At 41.4% G+C, this 27,094-nt stretch overlaps 1 protein-coding gene across 1 annotated transcript in view; it reads right to left on the minus strand.

Moving 5' to 3' along the window:
- LOC144799863 (sodium/glucose cotransporter 4-like) overlaps positions 1-27,094 on the minus strand; it is an 807,114-nt gene that overhangs the window by 144,853 nt on the left and 635,167 nt on the right. Inside the window, exons 10-11 of the mRNA XM_078671455.1 lie at positions 26,614-26,764; positions 22,955-23,123 (exon numbers count right to left, since the gene is read on the minus strand). Coding sequence (XP_078527581.1) covers positions 22,955-23,123; positions 26,614-26,764 — 320 coding nt within the window. The remainder of the gene's footprint in view (positions 1-22,954; positions 23,124-26,613; positions 26,765-27,094) is intronic.

Below are 27,094 nucleotides of genomic sequence, written 5' to 3' on the forward strand. Positions count from 1 at the left end.
GTATCCAAGCTCATGTGTAGATGAAACCAGTAATACATTGGTTTGAATAAAAAAGTGAACATTACCTGTGAACACTTATAGAGACAAGATATGCATGTCAATTAAACCATTTAGTTCCACAACTGTATCATTAAAGATTGGGTGCCTATTCACTAAGGTAAATTTACACATGAACACACCTACACATGTCTTCTTTTATCTATTCATCATTTCCACGTGTAAATTTCCTACAAAGTGTGGACATGGAACCTAATTTACAAATATATATTACTACTAGTAACTTTTCACACATAATCACAGTTCTTCACCACAGAGGCGGAGAAATCCTATGGCAAATAACGAAAACGTGTAAATAGTTATTGATATTGTTAAAAAAAGATAATAATATAGGCTAAATATTAATTTAAATTATTGTTATCATTTATTTTAAATGTAGAACAAAATAAAAAATGTGTCAACACTACTAACTTCAAGAATAACTGCATTTCGGTTCAGAGAACCATACAAGTTTCCCATTAGAAATATTTACCATTCAAAAAACATCAATGAAGAAAGATTAAAAACAGCATTTCATAATGTTTCAGCAAAGGCAATTAAAAAACATCATATGACTTCCTTAAAAAACAAGGTCATACCCTGATAATTCTATACCAATTTCACTCATAATGCTTTGTAATCATGACAGAGCCGCTAATGAAAGTTTGATACAGCGATGCAAATATCGGAGAAGGCCAATGAGTGCAAATAATTAAGACCTTCATTACATGAACAAGGATGAATATTCATTAATAATGGAAGCAGAAATCTGATTCTCTTCGACTTATATAATGTCCAAAATAATACTACTAACTTAATTTTATTAAATATGAAATTAATATAAATATAATAAATGGAGTTAATATACTAAATTTAATAAAAAGAGATGTTTATGTTTTATGTTTTTTTAAGAAAACCTTACCTAAGGTAAAATGTATTTATTTATCTATTAAGTATTTAAAGCTTTCTAAAAGTTAGGTATACAATGAATTCATTATAATACGTATGTAATGAACCGATTTTATGTTAAAGAAAATTAAGTTACATTTATTTAATTAAAAAATATTATTAAAATATTTTTTCCTGAGATAACAGCATTATTTCCTAAAGGGATTTTTTTATGTCCCTGCCTCCATTGTCTTTGATGGGAGGGTTGTGTAGTCCCAGCAGATGGCGATGTGTGATGTTGAACATATTCTAGGTCTGAGCTGGAGTACATTTACTACTGTTTTGGACAATTTTTGGCTGTGGTATATTTAGAGGTGCAGTTTGTAAATAGTAATTGGCTAATTCTTTTACAGCTAGGTCTCTTTTCTACCCAAAATCCTGCCTTATCCTGCCTTAAGCCCCTAACATTTTGGGGCCGATTCCGATCTGGGTCGGAAAGCGCTGCGATCGAGCCGGATACAGAGTGTTTTGCGACCAAGCTGGAGTTCTGCAGCCTGACCGAGCGAGTACGATGTGGTCGTATGCTGCCAGACTCGGTTCGGTCGCACTCTTATAGAAGTCAATGGGAGCCGGTCGTACGAAGCGTACATTTGCTCCCATTGACTGAATGGGTACGTCTCGCACAAGGGTGCCCCCCACAGTGGGTACGCGCCGGTGCCATCCGCACCGTACATGCCTGTGTTGGGGAGACGATTGGGTCTCCCCCTGTGCCCGAGTCGTAGGGTGACAGGGGGTCCGACGCGGACCCCCAAAGGCAACTTCCCTGACATTTTGCGAGCAGGACACTCCGGCTTGCACCGGCTGTCCGACGCGTGCATCGTACTGGCTCTGTCGTAAATCACATCCATTGACCATGAAATGATTCGGTTGGTGAATTTCACGTAGCCCGCATTGTACTAGCTCGCTCGTACAGCTGTACGAGTCGGGCGGAAAACACGCGTACTGCTCGTAGTTTTTCTGGCCGGATCGCGTTCAGTGGCCTTCCACCCCGGATCGGAATTGGCCACTTAGGAGTAATCATTCCCCATTTATTTTCTAGCCACTCCCCCAGTCCATTTCACATTTACCACTTAGTAGTAAATGTACGTGTGTGAGGATCGACCCAAAACAAAGATAGTGCATGTGAATGTGGAGATTTCCATCCATAGGTTTGTGAATTGAACTTTATAGTAAGATGTACTACTTTATGTACTGCAAATGGTAAACATGGACGGTATGGACTAAAATGGATAAACCTTATTTCAGAAAACCTGTCAAGGCCTATATTACATAATTTTAAGACTATAACAATCATCTTTACATTTAGCATGAATCCTAGTAGAAGCACGCAAATTCATTGAATGATACAAAGCGAAGCTGTAGAATTTGTATCATACAAAGGGGTTGGAAAGCAACCAACATAAACACATATTTGTGCAAATGCTAATATTAAATAAAAGCTGATCTCTTTCGTGTAATAGGTTTACTGCATTTGCAAGAGGAATGCAGCATGATTATTCAGGCATGCATACCATCAATTACTGAATGAGGGCTTCCCCGGAGAAAATACTTTTTAGACTATAAATGTATTTATTTATTACAGCAATTCTTTGAAGCCAGTTTGAAAGACAGAAATAAAGACAGAAATATGGTACACAGTTGCCTAAAAACTGAAATTTAAAGCAACTCAAATAGAATATATGCGATCACTCATGAAAGAGTGCATGGAGGTCGAGGCAAAGAAAGAAGATACTGAGAGACGAAAAACAGAGGACAGGTTTGGGTATTCATTGAAAACAATGAGCATTAAGTGAGTGGATCAAGAGAAGAAAACAATTAAAGACAATACAGAGATAGTGGAATATGAAATGGAATGATAACACTAGTAAAAAAAGCAGAGCAGGATGTGGAGAAGTATCAGTATGATAAGCAAGAGTAAAGAGAGGGCAGAAAAAAAAGACTTGAATAGTTTTGAGAGGAATGATAAAGTATTTTGGAAGACCGACATATAACAAGCATTGGCAGAGCAAATGGGTCAGGCCTTTCAGATAGCTTCATGACCTCAAGTAATTACTAGATGTCCTTCTTGAGTCATAAGAAACAGAGAGAAGTCTTTAACAAGACTGCAGCCCTTGATAATGTTACTAGATGTCCCTCTCAAGTCAGAAGAAGCTGCCTACCATGCCTGTCAGGAAGTTGCAATAACTAACGCTTTTGCTAAATGACCATCTTGATGAAGATGCAACTGCTTCAAATGTCCTTTAGAAAGTTTAGGGCATATGGCTTCAACATAAAAATGTACATATCCATCTTTACTTCTGTAACAAATTGTGCACGGATTTGACTGGATAGGTAAATAACCAATGTTGATAAATTATGATAAATCAATAGTTCAACTTGTGCAGACAATAATTTTACAAACTCGTAAATCCTCAAATTGTTACTAGAGGTCCCTCAGGAGTCAGACTCTAAATCGTCAAAACTTTTTCCTAGAGCTACAGTTCCTCAGGGCATTACTAGAATTCAGTCTGGGGTCAAATGAGAGAGCATTGACATTATTTCAAAAAGTTGCAGTTCCACTAGTAGTTACTATGTATGCCTTTCAAGTGAAATGCAACAGCATTGATATTCTTCCACGAAGGTGCAGTCCTACAGGTCATTACTTGTCCTCCTTGCGTCAAACAGTGAAATACTTACATGAAGCTTCAGTTTCACTTGTCCTTACCAGGTGTTACTGCAATTCTGATAGGTGTCCCTAGGGATTCAGATGTGAAAACAGTGTCATTCTTTAAGGAAGATGCTGCACCATTAGTTGTTACTAGGTAACTCTTTTAAGTAAAATGCAAAAGCATGAATGCTCTTTAATGAAGGTGAAATTCCACAAGCTGTTACCAAGTGTCCCTCACTAGTCAACTGAAAAAACACTGACATTTTTGTCATGAAACTGAAGCTACATAAGTTAATATGGGGCATATTGGGGCATATTTACTAAGGTTTCATTCAAAGCAAGGAAACAAGGCAAGCTCCAGTGAAACATGGAGAGCAGAAATGTGCCATATCTACTAAGAAAGTGACACCTTCTGCACAAAAACAATCATTAAAGGCATTTTCTTTTTTCTACGTATGATGCATAATGCCTCACACATAGAAAAGAAAGTAGCATGGAGAAATAAAGGTGTTCCTCCTTGTTACACCTAGGGCTGAGAAGTGCAGCAATTTGATACATTCCCAGGTTTACAAGTCTTTGTCAATCTGGGAACTCACCATAATCCATGTATGGATGTGTGAGAACGCCCATACCTAACCTATGGAATGCCTCCTTGGTGCAAGGTAATGGAAGGTAGCACTATGCGTTGCATTGCATTACTATTTTTTTGTTTACGAAGCAATGAAAGGTGGGTCAATTCAACCTTTACATGGCTTTGTAAATCTCAGTTAATTGCCTGCGTTGCTTTGTGACAACTTATTTCATGAAAGGACAACACAAAGTCCTTAGTATATCTTGGCCTAGGTGTCCTTCATGAGTCAAATGCAAAAGCAACGCAATGCTTTGATGGAGTTGCAGTTCCACAAGTTGTTACTAGCTGTGCTTCTCAAGTCAAATTCTAAAGCATTGAAATTCCTTCATGATGCTGCCGTTACACAAGTTACTATGGGGCATTTTTACTATGGTTCTAAGCTGCAGTGCTGTGCTTCGTGAAATGAGTAGAGCAGATATGTGCCATATCTACTAAGATATGGTGCACGTCTGCTTCCTCCTTTAGCTTGCACACTGTGTGCTGCAAAGAGCCAACATTCATACATAAAGATGAAAGCTTGAATAACCCTATGCACGGGTGCTTCATTACATGCAGGAATGTTTTTTGTTTTTTTCGCAGGAAGGGACACCTTCCTGCACAAAAAAAACTGTCTTTAAAGGTATTTTTCTTCATCTGTTTTTTGATGCAGAATGCATTACACATAGAAAAGAAAGTAACAAACAGAAATAAAGATATTTCTCCTCATAACACCTATGCCTGTGAAGCACACCATTTTGGTGCATTCCCATATTCACATATGTCATTTGGTATGTAATTACAAGGAAAGCTATGTGGTTGAAAAATGGTTCTTTATTACGTTGTAAAAGTGGCTATAGCAGCAGAAGCAGGGAAGAAGATTTCAGTGTCACACACCAGCTGACTTACTTCCTTTTGCACAGTGAACCCTTTTTGGATAGTTCCCCCAGTTTATTTTTTTAGGGGGGCCTCGCCTGCTTATAATCTTAAACTCTAGTTCTGGGAGACTGCTACTCAGTGCTTAGTATATGTACTCTGACCCTTAAAGAATTTTCAACTTGGATTAAAGCCAGATGGGCAGATTTCACAATAGTGAAAGTGAAAACATAGCTTCATGCCTATCCTGTGTAAACTGACAGCAGCAGTTTGAACCCTTCTCCCAGGGCTGTCAAAATCTCCCCTTTGACGGGTAGGAAATGTGATTTTGAATATAAAATAAGTCACTCCTAAGTGAACCTTGCTTCCACCACAGTAGGATGCATAACAATTAAGAGTCGAACTTGTGTGATGTTATATATATATATATATATATATATATATATACATATCCACTGAAAAAAAACAAAGGTTGCAGGGCCGTTATGGTTAGGCTCAGATTTCTCATACAAAACCATAAAAATTCAGCAGTTATAGTTACCTGAGCTAACTATACTTTATGCCCCCGCAATGTGCTGCTTATGACCTCACATATTACATCACTCATGACATGGTAAATGTAATGTAAATGTAGTTGAGCTTATATAGCGCACAGCTACCCGCAGTGGGTTTCCCGGCGCTTGCTTAGGGAACCCTTCCTGGTATTCCCCTGTGAGATAGCAGGGTATCCACAAGGTGAAAGTCAGGCATCCCGCCGCGAGGGGCCGTTGTGGAGATTAAGCAAGCTATTGCCCAGAGTCGCAGAGTGAGAACCCGTGAGTCGAGGAGGCACCGGGGCGAGAATTATCAAGTCCGTGGAATTTTTAGCCCAAGACCCCGCCGAGGCGGGGAATTGAACCCTGGTCCAGGACCGATCTCAGCTTCCGGGTCTGCTGCCTCTAACCCCTGAGCCACACTTCTCCACGGTCAGTGACATTACTGACTACATCACTCATTACATCATCCAGTGAGTTGAAGTGTTTCGTAAATGTTTCTAAGACTTAAAGATATATACTATGCTACTGCATAACTTAAATAACTATTCTTTCTGTACTACTAATGCTTGAAACTATTTCTAACATATGTCATCTTAATGGATCTGTGACTGTATCAGTGTGTGAGTGGATATCTGAGTGGATATATGGGTGAGTGTGTGGGTGTGCGAGTAGCTGTGTAGATATGTCAGTGGGTCTTGGAATGGTTGTATAGGTCTATCAGGGGGTATCTGAGTGGCTTTATGTGTGAGTTGCTATATTGGAAAGTAAGTGTCTGTGTGAATGGTTGTATGGGTGAGTGAGCTGGTATGTGCGTGATTGTATGTGTGTGTGAATGGATATGTAAGTGGTTGTTGTGGGTGTGTGATTGGTTGTATGGGTGAGTGGGTGGCTGTGCTGAGAGACTGTATGGGTGAGTCAGCAGGTTTGTGATTGATATATGGGTGAATGAGTGGATGTGTGAATTGCTGTATGGGTAAGGGTGTGGTTGTGTGAGTGGCTGTATCAGTGGGTGAATGTGTGTATGAGTGGCTCTATGGATGACTGAGTGGGTGTGTGAGTAGTTGTATGGGTCTATAAATGGGTATGTGAGTCGTTATGTGGGTATGTGAGTGGGTATCTAAGAGGCTGTATGGGGTGGGAGTAGCTCTGTAGATAACATAATCAATGATGTCATCAGTGATTTCATTTGAGATTTCATCAGTGATGTCACTGACCATGTCATGAGTGATGTAATATGTGAGGTCATAAACAGTGCATCGTGGGGGTTAAGTAATAGTTAGCTCACGTAACTATGACTGCTGAATTTCTATGGTTTTGTATGAGTGAAATCTGAGCCTACCTATAACATCCCTGTAAGCTTTGTTTTTTTCAGTGAATTTTAATAGCTTTTTAATTCTATTCCTAACTATTCCATCCCTGTAACCTTTGCTTTTTAGTGAATTGCAAAGGCTTTTTTATTTAATATATAACCTATAATCTTTGAGAGTGTGTGTGTGAGTGGCTGTATAGGTTGGTGAGTGGAAGTCTGAGTGGCGGTATGGGTCTGTGAGTGGGTGTGTGAGTAGGTTTATGGGTCTGTCAGTGGGTGAGTGAGTAGCTGTATGGGTAAGGGACTGTGTGTATCTGTCTATGAGTGGGTGTATTTGCGTCTCTATGGGTGTATGAGTGGGTGTGTGAGACATTATGAGTGTGTGTGAGGGAGTGTATGATTGAATTTGTGAGTCAGTGGGTGGGCATGCAAGCGGTTGTATGAGTCTGTGAGTTGGTGCTTGAGTAGCTGTGGGCTTGGTTGTGGGGGTTGGGTGGCAGCTGTATGGGTTGTGTGAGTGGGTATGAGATTGGCTGTATGGGTGAGTGAGTAGCTGCATGGATCTGTAAGGGGGTGTGAGTGGCTAAATGGGTATGTGGGTGGGTGTGTGAGTGAGTGTGTGAGTATGTATGTTGGTCTGTCAGTGAGTGTATGGTTTCTTGGAGTCTGGATTTGTTGATCCACCTGAATCTGTGAGGATCCAGGTAGATCTGGGAGGAGCCCCGATCATTGTGTGGTTAAAAAAGTGTTTTGGACACAACTTCTTGCCCATGAGGGGTTCCTCACAGACCCCTCCATTAGTCCCATGAGGTCAGTGTAACCTTTACCATGACCGCTTCTATCACTTTTTCATTTTATTTTTCATGCTAGGAACCAAGGGTCAATGAAGAAAATGGTGGCTGCAACTTCCCTCTCAAATTGCGGCTAACGAATCACATTGCTGTTGGGGCGTGGATCTGAAAATCTAGAGGATCGGTGGAGGATCCACATTCCTAGTGATCCAAATTTAGCTTTCAGTTATCATATCTAAAACCACTGAACGGAATTGTACAAAACACAAAAAGGTTACCTTCTGGACCAAGAACTAACTTTTTGGTAAATGTGGTGTAATTCTGTTTGGCTTTTTGGGCAGTAGTCATGTCTGAAATACCAATGGGAATTAACATGGAAAACACAATTTTTTGAGCCCTCCCTTTTTAACAACCCTGCCTTTAAATATCACCCCAAAACTTTCCATACACAACTAGAATCAGCAATGTACTTAATTGGAAAAATCTTGTGAAGATTTTTCAAACAGCGGGAAAGTTATAGGCAAGTCAAAAAACGCTTTCCTAACGAAAGTAGGTCCTAATTATAACTATCTTATGGTGACTGCCAGTAGGTAGTTATTCCCATACTGACTAGGACCAAAATGACACTGTCACTGACCAGGATGTAGCTTTACCATTGGAAATGCAGCTTTAGGAATGTTCCTTTTACCCTTCCTAAAGTTGCTGGAGGCTAATTTGCATTATCTCTCCAGCAACTACGCTGCATGCCCATTGTTAGAATTAGGTGTGAAAGAGGTGTGAACACATTTCCAACAGCAGAGACAATGGCCTGAAAGTAGGGATGTGTTTCTTTCTCCTGGCACGAAGACTAATTGGGGTGGGCTCAAGAACTTATTACCTTCAAAGGGGCTTACCATGTCACTAGCAAATAGTAGGTAATACCTGGAAAGCCCAAGCCTTCGAACCCACGTTCAGGCTGCAACCATACATTGTGGCGGGAAAGCTTACATCAAGGCTGGTTTTGAGTGATCAGAGAGAAGGAACAGCTCATTACCCAAGCCACACCTCTGGGTGAGCACACAGGCACTACACAAGGGGAGAATGGTTTCCTCATATTGGATTTCACGGGTAGGGGCATTGTGGGACTGTTTGCAATAGGAGAAACAGGAACTGCCCAAAAAGTGAGTAAAGTTGTCCCAAGAACATTTAACCCACTGGTTAGGGAGTGCCCAAGAGTCTTCCCCACCCACAGCATGGTGAACCCTCAAAGCTGGACCCTCACCCAGTCTTCCTCAGAACACTTTCTGGATCTGCAAAAGATCAAAAGAGCTCTGGGCATGCTGTCAATTTCTTGAGAGTAGCCCTAAACGCCTGGGCCTGCTCCCTCTTGTACCTAGGACAAAGAAGATGACTCTAAAGGTCAGTTGGCTGGTCTCTTATGTGGCTACAGGTACCCATCAAGCTACAAGAGGCCTTTTCCTGGACATATCCAGTTAACAAGTGGCAACTGGACCTGGACTGGACTTTATTTTACACCCGGCAAATTTCTAAGTGCTCTTCCTTGAGGTCCTTAGAAGCATACTCCAATGGCTGCCTGGGCAACAAAAGAAATTTGAAAAAAGTTTTTTCCTGAACTTTAGAGAGACCTGTGGCAAAAAGTGACTGACCAGCAGTTCTATTGCTTTGGATTGAATTTCAGTTTGATCCTGGTCATGGCTAGAAAAATGACTAAGTCCTATTCTGTGTTGGGAATTAGAAAATGTTCAGCAAGAAACCTCCAAAGCTCCATAGTGCGCAACCTGCTTCAAGTATACAGCCTTGGGTTCCACAGCAGCAACTTCAGTTTCAGCTGCCCCCATTCAAAGAAGATTTTCTTCTCAAAAAATGTTTTGATACTTGCATTTGACCTTTTGTGGCTTTCAGACATTTACTTGGACAAATACACTTGTTGTTTCCTCCTTGCCTCTGTCGCTGTTGGCCACAAATTGTGCCTAAGTCAGTGTCTTCCACCTCCAAAGACTATTGTTGGCACTGTGTGTTTTTTGGCACTATTTTCACTTAAATCTTTAAAAAATATATCTCCAGTTAATCCTATTGAAATGTCATGGCTTGTGTCTTATTTTACTCATAAAATGTGCCTTTTTATTTTAAAACTGGTTGTGACATTTTATTAAGTTTTGTGTGATTTTGTTCTACATGCAATGCTTTACACCCTGCCTTTGATTTAAGCTTGACTAATTAGTCTCATGTTACGAGGAATTGAATGCAAGTTTGTTTTATTTAAACTGTGTTATATCTAGTAGTGGTGGCCTTACTCTTTTCCACCTCAAACAGTGATCCAGTTCCCTACATTGGCACGCAAAAATCAGAAAGCATAGAAAAAATACATAGATCTGAAAGATATATGTGTGAACATGAGTGTTAAGGTTAAATGAAGAAATGATAGACAGTAAGAGACTAGCAGCAGTGAAAAAAGTATAATCAACCAAAAACCAAGACCTAAGGAGCTTCATAAATAATACGACAAGAAGAGAATATGAGTACCTTCATTATGGCTGAGAAGAAGGAACACAAAAGATGAGAAGGGAACTAGTTTGAAGGAGTTACAAGAGCTTCCACATGTATATAGAGAGTGAATAAGAATAGAATGATCCACAGTTTCAAAAGCAGCAGAAAAAATCAGAAAGATGAGAATAATGGAATGTTTGTTTTGTCAAAAATGAAGTAAGATTTTGGAAACTGAAAAAGTGCATTCTCTAGAATGATTGGTGCAGAAGATGCCTGAAATGTGGAAAGAAGATTATTTAACTGAAGAAAGATTAAACGCTGAGCCAAACTGATAGATTTATTAGAGTGAAAATGGAGCACAGAGAAAGGGCAGAAATGATTCAGATTATTAGAGTCTAAAGGATGTTTCTTAAGAAATAGAAAACAATAGTGAGTTAAAGGAAGAAAGTCAGAACTATACAGTTAGGCGTGAATTATAGAGAAAGCAGATGTAGCCCAACCAATGTTTAAACTAGCTTTGCCAGATAAGGCGGTAGTACATCATCAAGAGGAGAAAGTATATCTCAGGATAAGTAAGAACAAACATCTACCTTGAAAGGCAGCCTACAACGGTTAGTTCAAATGAGTGCAAATGTTTGAAAGATGAAAAGTTCCAAATGACCATGAGTGTGTTTTGAAGGAAGACTGGTAATTAATAGATCAGACCCCTTTCTTGGGATCTTCTGCCTCCCTTCAAAGCCACCAAGTTTGCTTTATTTCCCTATTCCCAAGACTTTATAGGTGGTCTCAGGTTCACTAAACGTGAGTGTCAGAAACCAATTTAGAGGGCCATGTTACTGGGCCTACCTGTGGAGGGCTGGTGACTTTTACTTCTGATGTCAGGGGCTCGACCTACAATGGATACTATGGAACCTAACCAAATGGGCCAAGTACATTTTCTGCCTTTGACTCTCAGTGGTAGACATCAACGTGCAAGCTAGGGCTACCAAGGGGGAAGAGAACAATGGTTGATATCACATAAAGCATTCAGCAGCAGGAATAAATCAATGCCCAGCCAAATACTCATTTTTATATCCAAAATAATAATTTTATTTCTAACCCTAATCATTCAAATGAAGACTACAGCATTCACAGACAATATCACATTTTCCCTTCACTGTTGGGGCTCTAATGTGTCAGTTGTAGGTCCCTGTTCCACCCGTTCCTCGCAATGTGATCAAGGTTATTCTCCATTTACTGGTGGCCTCATCCAGGGAATGCTTACTAGCAGGATTTATTTCAAGAGTCCCCTCTTTGAATACAGTCAAAAGTGTCTTAGCACCACAGCACTTTTAGCAGCAAGTCCCCCAGCGTGCAGTAGGTCGGTAATAGGTCTTATCTGCACTATCTGGGAGGAAGGGTGCAGCGTCTTGAAAGGCAACCCATTCACAGGCACTCCCAGCTCCTCTGGCCCTGCTCAGAAGAGTTGACTGAACGCAGAATAGGTGACAGCACTCGACATGCACACTCTCTCTCAGTCTACAGTCATGCTCCAGCAGCATGCAAAGGTGTGCTCCTCCTGAGGGGTACGTTTCCACTCTTCCAAAGGGGAGGGTGATTCCTATGTTCCTGATCTCAAACCCATGTAGGTGGCAATGCTCCCATGGTGTCCATAGGGTCGGGTCAGTTGCACTTCTCGTTGTTTCTGATGATCTGCAAGTCACTACTGCTCAAGGTTCATGGGTTTCTGCCAAATCCACATAGCACAATTATTCCAGGTAGCCCGTCATGGCATAAATGGTTGCCGCACCACTGCCACACAAGGTTTTAGCCCTTATTTCACTGCAGACCTTACAACGGCGGCCTTTCCTGGCATACAGGGTTGTCGCTACGGTGTTGAGCAGGCTTCAGCCCTTATCCCAAGGCAGTCTTTCCACAGCGGCCCATCCTGACTAAAGAGGTTGCCGCAGTGGTGCCCCACAGGATTCTGCCCTTATCGCATGGCAATCTTTTTACATGACTATCTTCATGCAGCCCACTCAGTCCTGCACATTGGCAATGTCTCGATTGGTGCTACAGCCGTCTTCTCACACCTCACATTGGGAGTTTACTCGACAGGGCTCTGCACTGGACCTGTGATGTATTCCTATAGGTACTGTATCGATTCCCCTATTCCTGACCCTGGTCTGGTTAATAATTAACTAGCAGCCATCTAACGGTGCAAAAACCGTTATCTGATTAAGCCACACCACGGCACAGAAGCGCGTTATCTGATTAGGTCATAACGCATGCCATCTAATTAGACAAGCGATATTCCTCCAGCCCCTGATAAGGCATACGGAGTTCTCAAAACAAATCAAACCTACAGCGACCTGGGAAATTCCCATAGCCATTGTTTTGATTTCACAGAGAACTTCAGCAAAAGAATGTGCGAACGAGCCCGTTCATATGACATCCTTATTGACGTATATATGTCCATCCTTACGTCAATCTCGGCACCTTTCAGGTATAAATATTACCGACATTGCCTTAAGCAAACACATGCGGTGGTGACGAGATCGGAGCAGCGAGACGTGCCGAGGAGCCCAGCAGAGAGCGAAGCCCACAGGCGCTGCCCCGCCTTCCTGACGCGCTGAGAACGAGACGCTGCCTTTCTCCTGCTGAGAAATCCAGCTCCGGCGCTTCCAAGCAGCCCTCGCAGGCAGCTGGAATATCAAGACCTGGGATAAGAGATACCAGCCCTCCATCATTCTAGATCTCAGGTACAGAACTGAATAACCCCTTGCAGAGAATTCTCGAGTCAGTCCCTTGGCAAACAAACTTAACTTAAACTGCTACTTATCTACTCCCGCCCACGTATTAGGCTTAGGTCAGGTACACTGGGGTAGGCGAGGTTAGAAGCACCAGTTGAGTATGATTAGTCAAATGTATATATGTATGTATCTATTTTATCCATTTTAAAGTATCATATGGCTCAGAAACCATATCAATGCTTTTACAGTATTATTTTATAATTCTGTCTTTACTGTATGCACTTTACTTAACTATAAGTATTACAATAATAGCGATTCATTTCTCTTGTATGAGAAAGGAGACTGATCAATAAATAATATCTTTTATTGAACACGCCCGTCTTTTCCTTTTCTCTACAATCTGGTGAAACTAAGAATGCACTGAACTGACTGAGTAAAATAAGTTGTCTTTCGTTTTCACACGACTCTAGAGATACACTCTTGATTAGGGGAGAGCAAAGTTGTCATGTTCTATGGTTGTCAGAAACTAAATCCCTTCTTGTCTATCCAGGGAGGTTAAAATCCTCCTTGCCTATTCGAGAAAGTTTCTAGTGAACTCTGAGCTAGCTGGCAAACACAAAACTTTAAGTCTAATATCGTCGGTAGAAGACCTAGTTAACCTCTGCCCTAGGTCTATACTATTGAAGATATTATTCCAATGCGCAGAGCCTATTGGGATAATAGGAAATACACTACAGACCTTGCTCCCACCAACGCTTTCCTGTTCCTCACAGGGCACATTGAGCCTGGCAAGCAGGCAGGCACTGGTGCCCTAGGCTCCAGAGAAGGTGTTCTAGGTTTCCCTGGGTGATGTCCCTTTACCTAGTATGGAGACTAGCAAGACTTGATCATGAAGTCTTGTAAACTTTCCCCTCCTCACATAGCCCATCTGACGACTAGGCAGATGACAAGCTTTGGGGTCTCAATCGCCCCTTCTCATGTAAATGTAAATTGATACTTGTATAGCGCACTACTCACCCGCAAGGGTCTCAAGGCGCTTGTACGAATACCGCTGTGGAACCCATCCTGGCTTTCCCTGTGAGGTGTCCACTCCTGGGCACCCCCAAGGTGGAGGCCAGGCATCCTTAGCGTTGTGGGGGCCGTTGTGGAGATTAAGCAAGCTATTGCCCAGAGTGGCAGAGTGGGACTCCATGATTGGAATAGGCACCGAGGCGAGAATTATCAGGTCCGTGGAATTTTTGAGCTCAAGACCCGCAGAGGCGGGGAATTGAACCCTGGTCCTGGGCTAGACCTCTGCATCAGGGTCTGCCGCTCTAACCATTGAGCCACACTTCTCCACTTTGAGCCACACTTCTCCACTTATAGTTCATTACCAAACACCTAATGTGATTTAGGGTCTGGGTCTATGATGTTTTCAGCTGTGGTTCAGCTTTTATTGAAGTACATACTTCTCATCCACCTCTTCCTCTTGAAAAGCCATCTGTCACATCAGGAGAGACTCCGAAGCGGATAGTCCCACAACACAGACCATGGTAGTGAATAGAGATTACACCTGGATGTCACCCACAATGATATGTGCATCAAAATGTTAATCTCAGACTTCCATCTCCACTATTTATAAATACCTTATCAGCCTAATTTCCTTCTGGAGATATGCAAAGCCCCTTCCTTGTGATCAGTCACTGAATCAAAGAGAAGCCTTTGAAGTGTGCAGGCAGAGCAATGCTTTCCCTTCTCCAGTGTGCCCCACCCCGCTAACCAGAATGCAGCAATACACAAATATGTAACTGGGGTTTCCTCTACCTCCTTGTGTCTTCTTTCGGCAGGTCCAGGCCTCCCAAAATGGAAACTAGTGTCATCCATGTAGATACCATTACAGGCACACTTGCACTCAGTGTATGTACATAGTACAAACACTTTCCATCACTGTTACCTCCATGTATTGTGCCACCACAGGCACCCATACACTAAGAACACACATTCACTCTGCATGAACGGATCAGTGCTGTAGCCTTTCTATAATGTCCCACTTCCTGTCACACCTACACCCAGCACACACATTCCCCATGCGTGCTCTGCACAACACTATACCCTTAATGTACTGTACTCCTTGCAGGTACACATACACCCAGTACATGCACTCACCATGCACGCACTGTATAGTACTACATCTTTCATGTACTGTGCTTTTCATAGTTACACATAGACCCAGTAGATGCATGCATCATACACACACTACACAACACTGCTCTATAACAGTATTGTACACTACCCAGGCATGCATACAAACAGTGCAGAGTCACCACTTTGGCACAGTATTTCAAAGCTAACTGCTGTAGGCCAAGGGTGAGTTAACCACACAGCAGGGGAACTTTAAAAAGTGAGTGAGCATGTAGGCCTATTCCAGTGACACAGATTAAAAAGGACCTGTTAAGTCTTGATGCTTAACTTCTGGTCAACTTCCACCTGGAGAACAACAACGACAGCAACACCACTACCCTGCTGGACAACCTCGCCAACATTGGACTCAAGCAACTGGTGAACACCCCTACCCACTACGCCGGCCACACGCTTGACCCCGTCTTCTCCTCCAGCAAGCACATTGCCTTCAGCCACTCCACCGTACTTCACTGGACCGATCACAGCTGCGTCCACTTCAGCTTCAAGAGAACCACGACCCACCACCCGCAACAAGTTCCCCGCAGGAGCTGGAGCAAGATCACCGCCGACCAGCTCACCACCTCCCTCAGCCAGAACCCTCCCACCAACACGACGGACCCCAACGAAGCAGCCCGCATCTTCACACAGTGGCTCATCAACTGCGCCGATGACCTCGCACCACTGAAGAACCCTCCCAGCAGACACCGCAGCAAAAAAGCCTTGTGGTTCACCAACGAACTCAAAACATCCAAGAAAAACTGCTGCACCCTCGAAAAAGCCTGGCGCCACGACCAGACCTCAGAAAACATGACCGCTCTCAAGAACGCCACCCGCACACACCACCAGCTGATCCGCACCACCAAAAGGACATCATTCAAAGAACGCCTGGACAACAAAACCCACAACAGCAAGGAACTCTTCAGCATCGTCAAAGAGCTCTCCAACCCCAGCGCCGGAAACAACGACATCACACCCTCGCAAGACCTCTGCGACTCACTCACCTCCTTCTTCCACCGCAAGATCGCCGACATACACAACAGCTTCGACGCACCAACCACGCACCCAACCACCGAAACAACGACCCCCACCACCACCCTCTGCAACTGGACCCCGGTCCGCACCGAAGACACCACCCACATGATGAACACCATCCACTCCGGATCCCCTACCGACACCTGCCCCCACCAACGCTTTCCCCCCACGTCTTCAACAAGGCCGGCTCCATCATCGCACCCCAACTCCGGAACATCATCAACATCTCCGTCAACACCGCCACCTTCCCGGAGAGCTGGAAGCATGCCGAGCTCAGCACCCTCCTAAAGAAACCGACAGCGGACCCCACCGACCTCAAGAACTTCCGCCCCATCTCGCTCCTTTCCTTTCCTGCCAAAGTCATCGAGAAGACCATCCACATACAGCTCACCGCCTTCCTCGAGACGAACGGATCCCTCGTCCCCTCACAGTCCGGTTTCCGAGCCAACCACAGCACCGAGACCGCTCTCATCGCAGCCACCGACGACATCAGATCCCTGCTTGACAACGGGGAAACAGCTGCCCTCATCCTCCTGGACCTCTCTGCAGCATTCGACACAGTCTGTCACCACACTCTAATACAGCGCCTCAGCAACTTCGGAATCCAAGGGAAAGCACTGGAGTGGATCACCTCGTTCCTCGCCGAAAGAACCCAGAGAGTCCGCCTCCCCCGTTCCGTTCCGGGGCCACCGAAGTCATCTGCGGCGTACCTCAAGGATCCTCGCTCAGCCCCACCCTCTTCAACGTCTACATGAGCCCCCTCACAGCCATCGCACGCCAACACAACCTTAACATCATCTCATACGCTGACGACACCCAGCTGATCCTCTCCCTCACCAACGACCCGGCAAACGCCGATGAAGAACAGCCGCCTGAAGCTGAACTCAGACAAGACGGAAGTCCTCATCCTGGGATCATCCCCCTCCACCTGGGACGAGTCCTGGTGACCCCCTGCCCTGGGCACCACCCCCAAGCCAACGGACCACGCACAAAACCTGTGATTCATCCTGGACTCTGCCATCGCAATGACCAGACAAGTCAACGCCGTATCGTCATCCTGCTTCAACACCCTGCGCATGCTCCGTAAGATCTTCCGATGGATCCCCACCGAAACCAGGAAGACGGACACCCAGGCACTCGTCACCAGCCGAATGGACTACGGGAACACCCTCTTCGCGGGAACCACTGCCAAACTACAGAAAAGACTTCAACGCATACAGAACGCCTCCGCACGACTCGTCCTGGACATCCCCCGCCACAACCACATCTCCGCCCACCTGAGAGACCTGCACTGGCTCCCAATCAGCAAGAGGATCATGTTCAGACTCCTCACCCGCGCACACAAAGCTCTCCACGACCTGGGCCCCAAATACCTCAACAACCGCCTCACTTTCTACATGCCCACCCGCCAGCTGCGATCGACCAGCCTCGCCCTCGCCACCGTACCACGCATCCGCAGAGCCACCACTGGAGGAAGATCCTTCTCCTACTTGTCAGCCAAGACATGAACTCCCTCCCCATCCACCTACGACTGACCCAGGACCATCTCTCCTTCAGGAAGCAACTCAAGACCTGGCTTTTCGAGCAGTAAAGGACCCCCCCAGCGCCTTGAGACCCTTCCGGGTGAGTAGCGCGCTTTACAAATTGTTCTGATTGATTGATTGGTGAAGGTAGTAACCTTCCACCATTATGAGGGAAAGGCTTTGGACACTCCTCTCGATTCAACATGATCGCAATCCTTGAGGCAGGCCTCTCTCATGGGGAACACATATGATCCGAGGTTTCCTATGACAACAATAATCAGCATTAGGGATCCAGACAATAGTACAGCTGGACACACAGATTAGGGGTAAACAACCATTACAATGCAGAGAATTTTTCTGTCCCAGCAGTGGGCATAATATGGGGCATACACAAATGAAATTTTGCAGTCTAGCTCAGAGTGTTATAGAAGAGAGTGCATCAATAACTCCCTGTTGTTGGATACCTCTTTCACTTCCACATTCAAATTATTCATAAATTGATTCTTTATAACCAATTCCTTTCCTAATATTTCACCGCAGACTATTTGGAACTCATTTAAGTCTACGACTAGAGACGTCAATATTTTGTTTGTCTCCCCAATAGAAAAAAAAGAAAATACTCTTAAAAAATTACTATAAATTATTAATTATATTAAAACCTTAGAAGATATACATTTTGCTACCAAATCTAAAACACCCTTAGATGATTTAATCACTTTTCAATTCAATAAATCTTCTACAAAAATGCTGCCTCTTATCGACCTAAATCTAGCTGTGAATATTATGGAGGTCAGAATAGAGTAGAAAGCTTTTGGCTAATTCTCTTAAAAGAAAAAAGATTGAGTTAAAATAGAATCCATTCTACAAGATGGCTCCTTTCTTATATTCAAAGAAGCTACAATATCAGCTGAATTTTCATAAGATTATAATACCCTCTATACTCCTGAGTTAATCCCTCACCAAGACATTATACATCATTATTTATTATCCACTCGAAAAAAAAGTTTAATAGTCATACTGATTTCTCCCCTTTGGAAAGGTAAATCTCTATAAAATGTATTATCACAGCAATTACATTGATTAAAACAGGAAAAACTCCCTGTCCTTATTGGTTGCCTATTGAATTTTATCTTCATATTTCTGAGATTTTATTTCCTAAAATTCATTAGTTTATTTTGCTATTTTATAAATACCAAATCAGTCAGAGGTACCTTCCAAGATGCGTTAATTTGCCTCATACTCAAAAATCGTAAAGCATTTACTTGCATGGGGTTTATTTTTCAAACCATCTCTTGGTTTGGTTTTGGTCCCAATTTTATTTAATTTTATATATTGTTCTATATGCAGCCCCCAAAGCTTAAATGTATGTTAATGGTCTACTCTCTTCCTCCTTTTCATTACATATAAGGGTCAGGCAGAAATTTCCTTTCTCTTCTTTACTGTTAATTATCACACTAATACCGTTTCTTTCAAAGGTATGACAAAACCCTGATATACTTGGTTTTCATTACGGAGATAAACAAGCAAATGTTATGTTTATGCTTATTATACTCTATTGTGTGCATCCAGTCCTGATTCCTCCCTGTATCTATTCCTTACAGAAGTTAATAGTATTGCTGCTCTTTCTTGTAATAAACTTAACCCAGACAAACACGAAATTATCTCACACTTTATGCTTTAAAGAAGATTTCATTCACTCTAATTTAGACCTGAATCCATCTAAAACCAAGTATTTAGGACTTCGGTTTACAGACTCTATTACAGAAACTATTTGTTTTAATTGACAGTTATAACTAAATTAGCATAGTTAACTTCCAAATGGCATCCTTCGTTTTTTGTCCTGTTAGGGTAGACTTGACTTTAGCAAAATTAGCCTTGTTCCTCTTGTTCTCTTTCTCCTCTCTGCAATTTCTATATTAGCACATATCATTTCTTTAAAAAATGTCTTCCATTTTATCTTTATTTCTCCGAAATAATAAACAAAAAAACCTGCATGTCTCTTCTCAAACTGAAATGAAATAAAGAACAAAGAGGTGTCAATTTTCCAGATTTTCAGTCCTATCACAATGCTTTCATTCTCAAACAAACTTCACATTATTTATCAGATGCAAATTTAGAATCCTCTCCTCTTTGGTTAGATATTGAAAATTGCTTTATACATCATTTCTCCTTTGAAGAAATCTTGTCTTTCACCCAAAAACATACCTTCATATGCCTTCCTATCCACAAAAATATTCACAAGTATTGCTCTTTCACCAGACAAACAGCTCATTCTTAATTCATCTATATGATATATTAAATATATAAAAATTAACAAAATACCAATTTTTTGAAAATCTTGGAGAGAGTAAGGTTTACTTTGGGTCGATCACATATTCAATTTGATTTTTTTCTTCCGCCCATGAAGCACGATTCTGTTTGAACTTTCCCCTCTTTAATAATGAAATATGCAATTCCTTAATTCACACTTGCTTACAATCCATGTCCACACTCCCAGCACATAATTCCACTCATACTCAAAATTCTAAATTGGGCAATTTTCTCTCATTATCCCTTCCATCTTCTCATATATTCAAAGACTTCAATAAATCCACAGACAACAAACTTAAACTAGAAGTTGAATAGACCTAAACATATATTGGCCTTCTACACTTTAGGATAAGTGGGTAGAACTTCGCAAAAGCTCCTGATCAGATAATGTAACTTAGACCTTATTGTTTATCTATAATAGACTCACAGTTACTTTAGTTGTTTTAAGTAAAATGAATACTAATATTTTACCCACTTACTAGTCATGTGAAAATATTCAAACTGATCTTCATCATACACATGAATTGTGCTTGAAAGAATGGAAACAAATCAACTCTATTTTTAATACCACTGTACCTTTCTCATTTGCAAATATGTTTTCAGTTAGCTTTTGTTATGATTGGAGTAACTGCTCCCTCAGTATCAATACTGTTGATTTATTGTTGCTTTTCAGCAGCTGAACAAAAACTGGAAAAACTCCTCAAAAATGTCTTCCAAAGTCTGGTGATGTGGTGTATGCCATAATAGAATCATAGACTTCACAGAGCTTATGTTAACCCCGGTGCACTTGCTGTTAAAAGAGATATTATTTGGTCACCAGTAACTGTTTTCAATGATTCATCCTCATGGAGTTCTAATCAACCTTCTATTGAACAAGTTGCCAAACCCCTTGTAATCCTACTTACTAGTTTTCACTATATGACTGTAATATTTAATTGCTACTGGACTTATAGTAATTATATATTCTACACTTCTCTTTTTTTCTGATCAAGTCCCTATTTAGTCTTTATTATTGCTGTACTATTAGCTTTTTCTTTGTTTCTTCTCTTTTCTTTTCCTCCCTTTTTTTCTTGTTCTTTCCTCAAAATAATGGAATGTTAACTTAGCATCATACTTAAATTACTTGTTATACCATACTTAGTTATAATACTTTTTTTTTCATTTGACTGTTTCTGTATTACTCTAGAAGATTGCTTACTTATTAATGCAATATATTTAATAAATGTCCTTTTTCAAAACTCAAAATAAAATGTGCTGGCTATCTAGTATATGGACTTACTGTCCTTGGAGAGAAGGAAATCATGCCCCAGTCTGTGCTGACTTGAAGATCACATATGGAATTGTGAACAATAGATTCCTCTGGGTCAATACTATTCTCAATGATAATTAATGGGCGGAGAAGGGCATGTGACCTCTGACATATTGCTGCATTGTGTTCCAGATATCTGAGCCTTTGTGTGATTTCCAGACGACAAAAGTTAATATTTTTCCTTGTGATATTGGTAGTATGAAATATGAACACACCTTCTCACATCGATGTGTGTGAGTAATTGTAGTTGTATCTTCTCAACACAATGTACGAAGGCACATGAGTAATTTAGAATTGCATTGGACCTACTGTTACCTAAGCAACCATTGTACTAATGAGCTGGTAATAAGTTGCAACCAGGATCGCTTCCTCTGTGTGATGCATGGTGAGAATGCCTAAGATCATTAGTACGATGTATTCATGTGTTCCATACTTTATTTTTGTGGAGAATGTTTGTATTGCTGTACTCAAGGTATTTCTGTATTCAGCATGTAAAATAAATACACACACTCTACTACCATTCTAACTGTGTTGAGGATGCACAAAATTGCTGGAATTCTACCTGGTATACAATTGATCAAGTGGCTCTGGGTCTGTGAAATCCTTTTATTCAACTCAAGTACTTTCACATTGTGACCCTCCACTGCCACCTGATTGGAGTTGATTTGTCACCATTAGTTAAAAACGGAGCTGGCCCTGAAGCTTAATACAGCCAAACAAATGCCTTGGGGGTTGGTGGGGTAGGGCATAGGGGCATTAACATCCTTTCTTCGAAGAAAATCTTTTCAACGCAGGTTTATTAATTGATTGCTAAGCTTTCTGTTTGCCAAAGAGCATGTAAGAGTGATCAGCATGATGGTGTGTGCTAGTAAGATCTCAGTAGCAACCTACAGCATTATTTCACCGAATAAATAGAGCTTATTGGCTTTTAATGCATGGGTTTGGCATCCTATCTATCACTTTTAACAAACAAAATAGTTCCCTTTTCCAAAACATGAAAGCAGAACATTTTATTTGCTCAGTGACAATGAAAAGTAAGCATTTTCAATGTGGTAGCCAAGGTGCTTTAAATGCCATCAATATAAGTGAGGTCTGAGCTAAATTTTTCCTTCCTTTATGTGTGAGATAAACAAATAAAGGAAATCCATTGCATTTTTTTCCATGTGTTGATTATATGCATAGGTGTGTGCATGCATGTCACAAATTATGAGGTATGAAGGGCAGCACTTGTATATTTTCACCTTTGCAGCAAAATCTCGAAGTCAGACCCTAGTTAAACAACAAAAACAGCAAAACATGTGACAGTTTCCTGATAGCATGTCCAAGCCAATAACATATATTTGTACCGTTTTGGTGCACATTGTACATAATACTGGTGGGACAGCAGGACAACCAAGAGTTATCATTAATATAACAAAAATCTTCAGAGGGACTCTAGCTAAAATAGATTGAATGTGTGACTCTATACCTTAAGGAGGCAGGTCATGTTTCACCTGATATGGAGACATCACCTCAGACTCCTCTCACGACTATAATATAAGCAGACCTTGTTAACAGGGTCACCGATTCTGTCAAACTGCAGCTATTATTTTGAGGAATCAAGAACCAGATAACCCAGAATGTGTCACCTTCATTGGTTCATATTACTTACAGGTTCATTGATTCTCTTCCAAAAGATAGCAAGGAGGAAGATTGCAGTGACTGGTGGGGACAGGTAACTGGTCATAGACTGCATGTAGTCGAAGAGTTTTCCACTGTTGGCTGCCTGAATGATGGGTATCCAAAGAATACTGATACCAACAAGGACAAGTATGAATATTCTAAAGAAAAAAATGGTTAAAAAACAGAAAGTTAAAATGTATTCATAAAAGTATGAAAAACAGAACTGTTTTGTGCACTAGTTTTTTAACATTTATAATTTACCAAAACGAACATGTTTTTAGTGTAAACTTAACAACTAAGAACATGACAAGGGTATTGGCTTACACCTCGTAAAGGAATGTTTTGTTATTCTCTGGGCATAAGGGATGGAGAATTGCTGGAGATGATGGGACCGATATCTGAGTGGAAATGGAGAAGAGCACAAGATGGAGATGGGTAGCCAAAATATGTGGGTTTGTCAAACCATAGTGTTTGGGATGAGTTAAAGGTGCAGACCTTTTATTCTAACAAAATATCCACTAGGGAATAGGAAAATATGTTTTTAAAAACTTGGAACTAGGACAGGTGGAATACTATCAGGGCTGTGTAACTACATTTTGTCTGGAAATTGACTAAGACCAATTGGCAGAAGACCCAGCTGGCTTCACCCAAAGGTTTTATTGGCTGCAATGCAGGTTAATGTCATGCAACAGGGATTGAATAGGCAGGTTATAGAGAATAAGTTTTTGTCTAAATATATGTATTTGGTTGTTCATTGTTAGCCTCACCCTTACAGGTATTTTGATTAGACCCTATGTTTCGCTCTTGCACCATGAAACGTGGTGTAAGAGCAATGCAAAATATATTTATAAATAATGCAAGACTACCTTGCATTGCCCTGAAAGGCTTCATAAATCTCGTGATGTAACGCAGCGCAAATCACAGCGTTGCATTACTCTGCACCAAGGAGACATTGCCATAGGTGTTGCATGGGTGTTCCCACTCAAAATCCATGGATTTTGATCTATTCTCGGATTTACAAGAAGAGGTAAACCTGGAAATGCACCAAAAAGATACTCATCCCCAGGAAAAGCGTAACAAGAAGAAATATCTTTATTTCTCCTTCCCTCTCAGGATTGATTTGTGCAAGAAAGTGTCGCTTCCTGCACAAAAACAATCCTGCCTACAACAAAGACACCCTTACACTATAGTGCAAGGGATCCTGAGTTGGTACTAGGCTGCCAAAATGGCCCCAGCACAAGGGAAAATGACAGGAATGCACTGTATTGGATAGATACAGCACATTCCTGACTTTTCCCTGTGACACCACAACATTCATAAATATTCCCCCTAGTGTGGAGAGAATGGTTAGGATAGCTCAGTTCTATTCCTTCCTTCTGCCTTCTTCCAGACGGAGGACAATTGAAGAGCACCTGCCATACTTTCAGTTGAACACAGGCCAGACAGCCTGCCTAGCCTGTCAGTAATACCACTGCAAGACCACAACATATTTTATACTACCTGACTCCCCCTCACAGTGGCAGGCTTAATTTGTCAGTTTTAACTATAAGTGCTGCATGCAAGAAATTGAGACTATAGGAAAGGAACACCTTTTGATGTGGGGTGGAACACACTAAGGATACTGGCCAGACCTGACCTTACACTTTGTACAAGCCAATCCTAACCCTCACTCAAAATCCAACCTACACACCATAACCCATGCCTCATTTACTTCTTCAGTGTATTCTTTTTTCAGTCACGGCAATAGGAGTGTCCTGCAGCAGCAACTTGTGACTCCACTTCCAAATATACCATTCATAGACTATTTTCAATGGTTTATATTGTTTTGATTGGTGGGAGGCAATAGTACAACAAAGCCAGAGAGGAGCTTCTCCTGTAGCTTTTGCAGTACTGGCATGTGTGCTTCTGCATCTACCCTGAAATAACATTTATCAGCACCGGCAGGTAACTGACAATGAACCCAAGTAATACAATTCGCAACAAAGAGAGGAAGTTGGTATAAAGCACCAGTCAATACCAGGGAGGAAAGCACCATTTGCATAAAAGAGAAACACTACACAACACTCACAATGATGCTCTCTGTGCCATGTAAGTCCTCTAAGAAGCAAACTTTTCTATCCGCATTATCACTTCCTGTCTCATGCAAACTCTTGCATCACCAAAACACTAGTTTATCCTTAGAGGTGGTAAAACAACAGATTGACCTAACTCAACATGAAAGGAGAATTTAAGAACTCAAGAATCATTGCTCTTGAGGTATGGAAAGAAGTACAAAAAACTTTGGTAATCCCCAAAATAAACTTCTATTTCCCTCTGTGGAAAACAAATGTACTGCCTCAATTATTGTATGATAGGATGGATAGGATCTGGGATCAACAAGGAATAAGAAAAATTGGCTGTATTTATGAAGGGGAGCGAATGATGGGATTTACCGCCATACAGATGTAATTTGGGCTCCCTGCAAATCATGGATTCAAATTTATACAGATTCTGAAAAGTCTATCGGGTTTTAGGCCACGGATCTCTCCGGGCGGCAGGATTAAGCCTATTGAGTATTTAGTAGGGGATGGAACAGTACTTTGCTCCTGAATATACAAGATGATATGGAAAAATGTGAAGCGGCCTGGGTAAATAAATTGAATGATCCTGATGTAGATATGTATAAAGCGCTGCATTTAGCAGAAAAACTTTTTCATTCAACCAATTTAAAAGTCTAACAGTATAAAACGCTTTTTAATCTGTATGTTACCCCTGCTAAAACGTATGATTGGGGTAAGAGAGAAGATGACAAATGTCCGAGGTATGGAGAAGGGCCAGCAGATTTAAAACACATGTTATATCAGTGTGAAAATCTAAGGGTAATTCAAGGAGAGATCGGGATCTTCTGGGAGGGGCTGCTAGGATCTAAGTTCGACCTATCCCCTACCCTTATGTTAATGGGGCATGATAGTAGCCTGGGCCTCAGTAAAGAATATGAATCCCTTGTTTTTATATGTGTAGCAGTTCTCAGGATACTTTTAGCAGCAGGATGAAAGGACCCAGTTCCTCCCACTTTTCAAATGTGGCTTGCACACCTCTTAGGGATACATAACTTGGAATCTTCCCTTTATACAAAGAGAGGTAGGAAGATGAGGAAGCTGGGATCGGGAATTTGGGCCCCATCAAGAGATGGAGAGATAATGCTCAATGCCCTCTTACTATTGATAGCAAGGGAGTGGGCTAGGGTACCGCCCAGATATGATATGATATACCTCTAGGGCAAAAGGCGAATAATGGTAGTCAGATAAAGTTTAGTGTAGTCATATTGTGCGTCTGATGGCACATATGTTTTGGATTGAAGAAAGTGCCCCTATATGTCTGTGTCAATAGATTGCTTTTATTACTGAATGTACTATAAGATAATTTAACTCTATTTATGTTTGTTTTATCCCCATGTTTTATCTCCTACTAATCATATTAACTGTTTAATTAATATTCTGGTTTTATGTACACGCAGGACTTTATATTCGATACGGAATAAAATGTATTTATTATTGGTATGTCGTGTATCTAATAAAAAATAAAAAATAAAAAATCATTGCTCTTCTCTACAAATGTAAATTCCATGACCTGCCATAAAGATACAATTTCATATGAAAGCATAACAACCTGCCAACTATCATGAGCTCCTGCTCAGATGCATTCCTGCGTATCCTCTGCCAAATGTCAAGAGTAAACAAAGTGCTACTACTGTTGAAGATGGATGTGAGTGAACTCATAAGGGCAGCCATTAGGACAGCGATCATTAAGCCTCTCAGACCTGCATGTAAAAGAAAAACAAACACAATGGCATGAATCATGCACAACCAAGGTTGACAACATCACCCACATATTATCATTTACCAATGTAAATGTATGTATTATATTATCTATGTGATTCAGCACCAATGCCAAAGCTTTAAGAAGCAATATGTAGGCCAAAGAGTGAATGGACATGATTTAGGAACCATATATCAGCAATGATTAATAAGAAACTTGACCAGCATGTAGTCAATCATTTTAACCTTGTGAACCATTTCCCAGCAGATCTGAAGATTTTCCCTGTGGAAAATGTCTAAATGGAGGAACTAAAATAGTTGCACCCAGATTG

Source organism: Lissotriton helveticus, chromosome 1_2 (assembly GCF_964261635.1).
Source record: "Lissotriton helveticus chromosome 1_2, aLisHel1.1, whole genome shotgun sequence".
Taxonomy (NCBI): Eukaryota; Metazoa; Chordata; class Amphibia; order Caudata; family Salamandridae; genus Lissotriton; species Lissotriton helveticus.